Genomic DNA, 8,724 nt, shown 5'->3' with positions numbered 1-8,724 from the left:
GCAGAAAGAAGCAGAAAATTTCTGCAGCATTTCTGCATCTCAATGGCAGAAAAAACGCATGCAGATTGTGCATGCGTTTTTCCTGCCAAATACATGCGGATTTGAAGCGTTATTCACATGCGTTTCCGCATGCGGATTGACAAGCGCTTTCCAGGCGATTTTAGCATCACTTGGAAAGTGCTTGACAACTAGGTCACACTATATAAATCCATGCAAACAGCTGTTTGCATGGATTTATATAGTGTGACCGTAAAAGAATGTTTAAAAATAAAAAAATAAACCTATACTTACCTTCCGATGGCCCGGCGTGTGTTGCTGCGCTCCTTCCTGGCTGCCAGCTGATCGCGGGACACTGCACTGAAGGGCCTGCGGTCACATGACTGTGACATCACCGCAGGTCCTTCAGTCCTGCCCGCAAGCACAGGGAAGGAGACCGGGGGCCGTCGGAAGGTGAATATAATCTTTATTTTTTATTTTATTCTTTTTTTTACAGGTACAATGGTACCCAGGTCTGGATGAGAGTCTCCTCTCCTCCAGAACTGGGTACCATCCGCACATTGAAACGCATATAATCCGTAAGTACAAATGTACTGACACGGATTATGTGCGTCTCAATGCAAGTCAATGGCGGCGATTACGCCGTGCTTCCGCAAAATTAATGGACATGCTGCGTATTTTTGAGCGCAGCATAAACGCTGCGGAAAAATCCGCAGCATGGGCATTGAAAGTGCGGAATTGCATAGGGGACCATGGCAGAAGGCTTACCATGCGTTTATCATGCGTTTACGCTGCGGAAATTTCCGCACCAAAAACGCATGAAATATGCATCGTGAGCACACAGCCTTAATCTGATGTTTTTTTGTGTAATGAAATCATGAATATAATGTCTTTATTTTCTTACAACTCCAGTGACATCCTTGCATCTTTGTTTTTGGGCCTGGTATATACAAATATTTGTGGCTCATCCATCCCCCTCCATTTTTGTGATTTTATTATCTCTTTTTCTTCTTTTTTTTCACAAACCTTTGTTTTTTAATCATGTGTTTTTATGATAATTGTGTTCAATAAAAAATATATTTTTTAATCATAGTTATTTGCCTAATTTTCAGTAATTTATATATAGGGTGTCATTTGTGGTGAGCCTTCTCTACCTGTAGCTCACTAATATGATGTAGACAAGGCCTAATGCAGCTTTTAGATGGGTAAATAATTGAGTTTTCAACTGTCAAGCCATCTAAACAGGCCAGCAAAACACTTGTTTGTCAGGTGTGATTATGTTTCAGCCTGTTTAAAAATTATAGTTCTTGGCTTCACATCGTCTTGTGTAAACGGGACACGGGCTGCTGAGAACAATGATGTCCTTTGTGCACAGAACAATCGTATTAGCTGTCGTCGGCCAACCAACTTGCATGTAGCTGATCACTGCAGTCAAATTATGTAAACTCAGCATAACAAAAAATTCTAGTCTTTTCTGTACATGCTAGAAAAATTATAGAAGTAGAAAAAGAAGTATATGCTATATCTGTGCACACAAGTCCCTGGTCTGTGGCCAAAACTGTTCTCATCTATTTGATCCATCCTCCAGGGCAGCATCACAGGGGAGGAGGGGGGGAGTAAGGTAGCCGGAAATGCAGAAAGACCACCAACAACAAGAAGGGAAAGACAGGGCATATAGAAAAGAGCGTAACATCGAATAAAGCTTAAGAATGTACCTCATCCCAGATTTCTCCATTGAAACATGGATTCTGCTCATCACACTGCTGGCACTTCTCACTTGGTAAGATTCCTATCCTTCACTCTCTCTTTATATGAAGTGGTTTGTCTGTTCTTTCAATATAATAGGAGAAAGATAATGGCTTTACATCCATGAACCTGAATGTGTGTATTCTTCATTAATGGATGGGACATATTTACCATAAACATTCCTGTTGCCTCCTATTCCTAAGATCAAAAAACATCACAGAAAAAGATAAAGCCTTAGCAACACCATGTCAGGTTACCTATGCACTAGCAAGATGCAGCAAGCCTCCATGATAAAGGCAGGAGGAGCACATGTGCAAAATACTGATGCGACAGCCACTCACTAACCTACCAATTCATGGAGGGGGTGGCTGTGTAGTATTATACATGCACACAGATGGAGCTTGCATAGGGCACAAGTCACACAGATACGTGTGATGCACAGTGTCTGACTTACAGCCTATTGATGACACCCACACTATTAGATCAGGCGAGCTGCTCAGCATTATATAAGCGCACCAACACAGGACAGATGCACCAAATAACCAAGCCAGCACTAAAAGGGGCCTGGCTGCTTCCTGTGCAAAAAACATGAAAAATAGTATATAAATATATATTTATACATACATATATAGTGCTGAGCAGCACGCTTAATCTAATAGTATGGGTGTCATGTGCTGCCCCCACCTTTATCATGGGGGTCTGCTGCATCTTGCTAGTGCATTGGTAATCTGACCTGGTGTTGCCAAGGCTTTATCTTTTTCTGTGATGTTTTTTGTGAAATTTTGCCCCACGGTTGCTATTCCTAAAATCAGCAGTAGGTACCGAGCCTAAACATGTACTATGTTACCACATTACTGCACATCATGTTCTGTTAAATGAACACCCTTTAATAAAATATTAACTAGAAGGTAAGATGGGGAATATGTAGACCTCTATTCATCATTTAGTTTCTCCACGATTCTGCAGTAATTTGCTCCTTTTTAGTGAGTTTAGTATTTGCACCTTATTGTCTATGCTTTTTTTGCCATTTTTTTTAGTTATTTTTCTTTTTAAAGTTTTTTTTTATTCTTTCTTAAAAACTTTGCTTCTTTAGATGTTTTAGGCTATGTGCCCACGATGCGCCCACAAAAATTTCCGCTTCATTTCTGCATGTCTTTGACAGTAAAAACGCGTGCGGATTTTTGCACGCGTTTTTGACATGCGGATTTGCCATGCATTTTTCTAATGCATTGAGTAGGCAATTCCGCATGCGTAAACGCACAAATAATGGACATGCTGCGGATTTTTCCGCACATAAAATCCGCTGCGAAAATTCCGCAGCATGGGCACAGGACATGCTGATTGTCATTGGGGAACATGGGGCACGTATTACCAAGCGTTTTTCAAGCGTTTCGCAGCAGAAATTCCGCAGCAAAAATGCTTGAAAAACGCATCGTCTGCACATAGCCTTAGACAGATTCATGGAATGTGACTTGATGCATTTTTTTTCTTTTTTGGAGTAAGATTTCTGAAGGAGATTAAGATTTAATGCATTTTAGATTTGCAACTGTTGGTGCTAAAAAGTTGGAAAAACTGGTTTAAGAAAAAAAAATGTGATTGTGCACTAAATTCATGAACCTTGTACACCATCAATCCCAAATGATGAATTGGGCATATAGTTTTTATAACCAGCACAGTGTATTAACCAATAGCTTAAGTGCCCTCTAAGGCTCCGTTCTCACGATGATCTTTTGATGAGTGAGTTTTTGATGTTGCAGATTGACTGCAGTGACCCCAAGCGAAAAACCAGCTGCCTACATCCCCACCAATATCCAGTAGAACAAATAAAAGACACTAACACGAATTGATGGGTGAAGGTCGGTCACAGCTTTACTCATTAATATATATTTTTATAGTACAATAACAAGGAAGGCACTTAAAACTTTAGAAGAGCTGGACTAGTAGCCAAATGCCCTTCAACAGGCCAGTCAGCCTACATAGTCAAAACATTCCGGTGCTTCATTTTTTGGATTAAACACCTAAGGAGGATCCTGTGTAATTCTACACAAGAGCTACTACCTCTGGCACCAAGGGGACAATTAAGCTGTTGCAGAGACACAGGCTGGCTGCAGGGATGTGTGTGTGTGTGATTGGTGCAGCGACACAGGCTGGCTGCAGGGATGTGTGGGTGTGATTGGTGCAGAGGCACAGGCTGGTGCAGGCTGGCTGCAGGGATGCGAGTGTGTGATTGGTGCAGAGGCACTGGCTGGCTGCAGGGATGTGTGGGTGTGATTGGTGCAGAGGCACAGGCTGGTGCAGGCTGGCTGCAGGGATGCGAGTGTGTGATTGGTGCAGAGGCACTGGCTGGCTGCAGGGATGTGTGGGTGTGATTGGTGCAGAGGCACAGGCTGGTGCAGGCTGGCTGCAGGGATGCGAGTGTGTGATTGGTGCAAAGGCACTGGCTGGCTGCAGGGATGTGTGGGTGTGATTGGTGCAGAGGCACAGGCTGGCTGCAGGGATGTGTGGGTGTGATTGGTGCAGAGGCTGGTGCAGGCTGGCTGCAGGGATGTGAGTGTGTGATTGGTGCAGAGGCACAGGCTGGCTGCAGGGATGTGTGGGTGTGATTGGTGCAGAGGCTGGTGCAGGCTGGCTGCAGGGATGTGCGTGTGTGATTGGTGCAGAGGCACAGGCTGGCTGCAGGGATGTATGGGTGTGATTGGTGCAGAGGCACAGGCTGGTGCAGGCTGGCTGCAGGGATGCGAGTGTGTGATTGGTGCAGAGGCACAGGCTGGCTGCAGGGATGTGTGGGTGTGATTGGTGCAGAGACACAGGCTGGCTGCAGGGATGTGAGTGTGTGATTGGTGCAGAGGCACAGGCTGGCTGCAGGGATGTGTGGGTGTGATTGGTGCAGAGGCACAGGCTGGTGCAGGCTGGCTGCAGGGATGCGAGTGTGTGATTGGTGCAAAGGCACTGGCTGGCTGCAGGGATGTGTGGGTGTGATTGGTGCAGAGGCACAGGCTGGCTGCAGGGATGTGTGGGTGTGATTGGTGCAGAGGCTGGTGCAGGCTGGCTGCAGGGATGTGCGTGTGTGATTGGTGCAGAGGCTGGTGCAGGCTGGCTGCAGGGATGTGCGTGTGTGATTGGTGCAGAGGCACAGGCTGGCTGCAGGGATGTATGGGTGTGATTGGTGCAGAGGCACAGGCTGGTGCAGGCTGGCTGCAGGGATGCGAGTGTGTGATTGGTGCAAAGGCACTGGCTGGCTGCAGGGATGTGTGGGTGTGATTGGTGCAGAGGCACAGGCTGGCTGCAGGGATGTGTGGGTGTGATTGGTGCAGAGGCTGGTGCAGGCTGGCTGCAGGGATGTGCGTGTGTGATTGGTGCAGAGGCACAGGCTGGCTGCAGGGATGTATGGGTGTGATTGGTGCAGAGGCACAGGCTGGTGCAGGCTGGCTGCAGGGATGCGAGTGTGTGATTGGTGCAAAGGCACTGGCTGGCTGCAGGGATGTGTGGGTGTGATTGGTGCAGAGGCACAGGCTGGCTGCAGGGATGTGTGGGTGTGATTGGTGCAGAGGCTGGTGCAGGCTGGCTGCAGGGATGTGCGTGAGTGATTGGTGCAAAGACACAGGCTGGCTGCAGGGATGTGAGTGTGTGATTGGTGCAGAGGCTGGTGCAGGCTGGCTGCAGGGATGTGCGTGTGTGATTGGTGCAGAGGCACAGGCTGGCTGCAGGGATGTATGGGTGTGATTGGTGCAGAGGCACAGGCTGGTGCAGGCTGGCTGCAGGGATGCGAGTGTGTGATTGGTGCAGAGGCACAGGCTGGCTGCAGGGATGTGCATGTGTGATTGGTGCAGAGCACAGGCTGGCTGCAGGGATGTATGGGTGTGATTGGTGCAGAGGCACAGGCTGGTGCAGGCTGGCTGCAGGGATGCGAGTGTGTGATTGGTGCAGAGGCACAGGCTGGCTGCAGGGATGCGAGTGTGTGATTGGTGCAGAGGCACAGGCTGGCTGCAGGGATGTATGGGTGTGATTGGTGCAGAGGCACAGGCTGGTGCAGGGATGCGAGTGTGTGATTGGTGCAGAGGCACAGGCTGGCTGCAGGGATGCGAGTGTGTGATTGGTGCAGAGGCACAGGCTGGCTGCAGGGATGTGTGGGTGTGATTGGTGCAGAGGCACAGGCTGGTGCAGGCTGGCTGCAGGGATGCGAGTGTGTGATTGGTGCAGAGGCACAGGCTGGCTGCAGGGATGTGCGTGTGTGATTGGTGCAGAGGCACAGGCTGGCTGCAGGGATGTGTGGGTGTGATTGGTGCAGAGGCACAGGCTGGTGCAGGCTGGCTGCAGGGATGCGAGTGTGTGATTGGTGCAGAGGCACAGGCTGGCTGCAGGGATGCGAGTGTGTGATTGGTGCAGAGGCACAGGCGGGCTGCAGGGATGTGTGGGTGTGATTGGTGCAGAGGCACAGGCTGGTGCAGGCTGGCTGCAGGGATGCGAGTGTGTGATTGGTGCAGAGGCACAGGCTGGCTGCAGGGATGTGTGGGTCTGATTGGTGCAGAGGCACAGGCTGGTGCAGGCTGGCTGCAGGGATGTGAGTGTGTGATTGGTGCAGAGGCACAGGCTGGCTGCAGAGATGTGTGGGTGTGATTGGTGCAGAGGCACAGGCTGGTGCAGGCTGGCTGCAGTGATGGGAGTGTATGATTGGTGCAGAGGCACAGGCTGGTGCAGGGATGTGTGGGTGTGATTGGTGCAGAGGCACAGGCTGGTGCAGGCTGGCTGCAGGGATGTGTGGGTGTGATTGGTGCAGAGGCACAGGCTGGTGCAGGGATGTGTGGGTGTGATTGGTACAGAGGCACAGGCTGGTGCAGGCTGGCTGCAGGGATGTGAGTGTGTGATTGGTGCAGACTGATGGGGGAATTAAAAAAGTGGCTATTGCAGGGGCAGAGTGGTAACAAGAGTCGGCGGTTGGCTAATGGCGCCGCGCTCTGAAAAGAACAAGGGGAAAGAGTTAGTAGGGCTAAACTTTTATCTCGGCGCGTGTCTAAGCAGCCTGCAGTTACTGGAGCAGGGGAGCTGGGGCTAAGGTATGCTGGAGGGCAGGAACCCCTTGCGGACTGCCGGCCTCCGGGCATTGCTGCAGCAGGAGCAGTGAGACGACTGCTGAGCCCAGAACTATAGGCTTGTAGCCAGTGCTCACCTTCCTGTACTACCACATACTGCTTGGATGAGGGGGTGAGACATCTCTCCTGCCAGACAGTGCTGCTGATCCAGCACCTCTACGACCCAAAATGGGAGGAGGATGATACTGGCTCTGAGGGAACATTAAAGTAAGAGGAAGTGGCTGTACTAGCCATTCCTGCTCTCATTGGCCACATTAGAGGGAACATACCACTCATCGAGATAATAGAGGGGAGGGTGTGTGAACCTCAGTGTGAACCTGCTTTCATCTCTGAAGAGCACATGGTGCCAGTGGCGACTTTGCCAATCCTGGTGTTCTGTGGCAAATGCCAAGCATCCTGCACGGTGTTGGGCTGTGAGCACAACCCCCATCTGTGGACGTCAGGCCCTCATACCACCCTCATGGAGTCAGTTTCTAGCCGTTTGTGCAGACACATGCACATTTGTGGCCTGCTGGAGGTCATTTTGCAGGGCTCTGGCAGTGCTCCTCCTGTTCCTCTTTGCACAAAGGCGGAGCTAACGGTCCTGCTGCTGGGTTGTTGCCCTCCTACGGCGCCCTCCACGTCTTCTGGTGTACTGGCCTGTCTCCTGGTAGCGCCTCCAGCCTCTGGACACTACTCTGACAGACACAGCAAACCTTCTTGCCACAGCTCGCATTGATGTGCCATCCTGGATGAGCTGCACTACCTGAGCAACTTCTGTGGGTTGTAGAGTCCATCTCATGCTACAACAAGTGTGAAAGCACAACCAGCATTCAAAAGTGACCAAAGCATGGTACTGAGATGTGGTCTGTGGTCCCCACCTGCAGAACCACTCCTTTATTGAGGGTGTCTTGATAATTGCCAATAATTTCCATCTATTGTCTATTCCATTTGCACAACAGCATGTGAAATTGATTGTCAATCAGTGTTGCTTCCTAAGTGGACAGTTTGATTTCACAGAAGTTTGATTCACTTGGAGTTATATTCTGTTAAGTGTTCCCTTTATTTTTTTGAGCAGTGTATATCTATCTGAACTAACAGTCCTTCTGAGGACTAATCCAGCTGCATATATTCAATGGTGATAGCAGGAGCTAGGCAGGCAGTATATGTGGCTGACCACAGTGCATATAGTGCAAGAGGTTCCATTGAACGTCCTGTTAGTATAGGTATTCCACAACGTATATATATATCCATCTGAACTAACAGTCTTTCTGAGAACTAATCCATCTACATATAATCAGTGTTAGGCAGGCAGGCAGTGTATGTCGCAGACTGCAGTGCATATAGTGCAAGAGGGTCTGCTGCTGTAACAATTACAGATATTTATAGACATAGCCCCAGATATCAGGGGCCAGGGCAAATTTTTTTTTTAATCTTAATTCTGGTTATTTGCTTAAAAAGCAATCCAGAGTACACAATTTTTCTGCTCCATTTGCTTGATAGCACTGCAGAATACAACCAGATCAGTTCCATATTACAGCGATAAAAATCCAGAAATTTGAACTGAACGTGGAAAAAATTGGCCTCCTTTATCATTCTGTTGCGGTCAAGCTATTCACACTAGGTGTCTGTGAAGAATAGTATTAGTAAATTACAGGCCTGCTATTTAAAACCGTGGTTCTCTGTCAGACATATCACCTATAAGAGTGTTCCAAAATCAGCCAATTCTCGTGAACGTGGAAAATATTGTCCTCCATTAAAAATGGGCAAGGTGCGTGGCAAGGGACGTGGAAGTGGACGTGATGGTGATGGTGCATGCAGAGGCCGAGGACGTTGCCGTAGGCAAGCTGAAATTGTGCCACAACAAACACTCACATCTTGTCACCCGACCTTTCTGTCCCAATTACTAGGG

At 48.8% G+C, this 8,724-nt stretch overlaps 1 protein-coding gene across 5 annotated transcripts in view; it reads left to right on the top strand.

Annotated features, from left to right (window-relative positions):
• The first annotated feature begins 1,571 nt into the window (after positions 1–1,571).
• Positions 1,572–8,724, top strand: part of LOC141156752 (cytochrome P450 3A29-like) — a 93,285-nt gene continuing 86,132 nt past the window's right edge. For 2 of the 5 annotated variants that reach the window (XM_073643139.1, XM_073643103.1), the window contains exon 1: positions 1,572–1,777. In XM_073643139.1, coding sequence (XP_073499240.1) covers positions 1,707–1,777 — 71 coding nt within the window. In that variant the 5' untranslated portion in view covers positions 1,572–1,706. Of the gene's footprint in view, positions 1,778–3,500; positions 3,600–8,724 lie in introns of all 5 variants that reach the window. The other 3 variants (XM_073643113.1, XM_073643120.1, XM_073643131.1) reach the window with 3 other exon arrangements.

Source organism: Phyllobates terribilis, unplaced genomic scaffold (genome assembly GCF_046119375.1).
Source record: "Phyllobates terribilis strain yellow unplaced genomic scaffold, ASM4611937v1 Scaffold_1__5_contigs__length_1240528914, whole genome shotgun sequence".
NCBI classification, from domain to species: domain Eukaryota; kingdom Metazoa; phylum Chordata; class Amphibia; order Anura; family Dendrobatidae; genus Phyllobates; species Phyllobates terribilis.
This window is presented reverse-complemented; position numbering and strand designations above follow the sequence as displayed.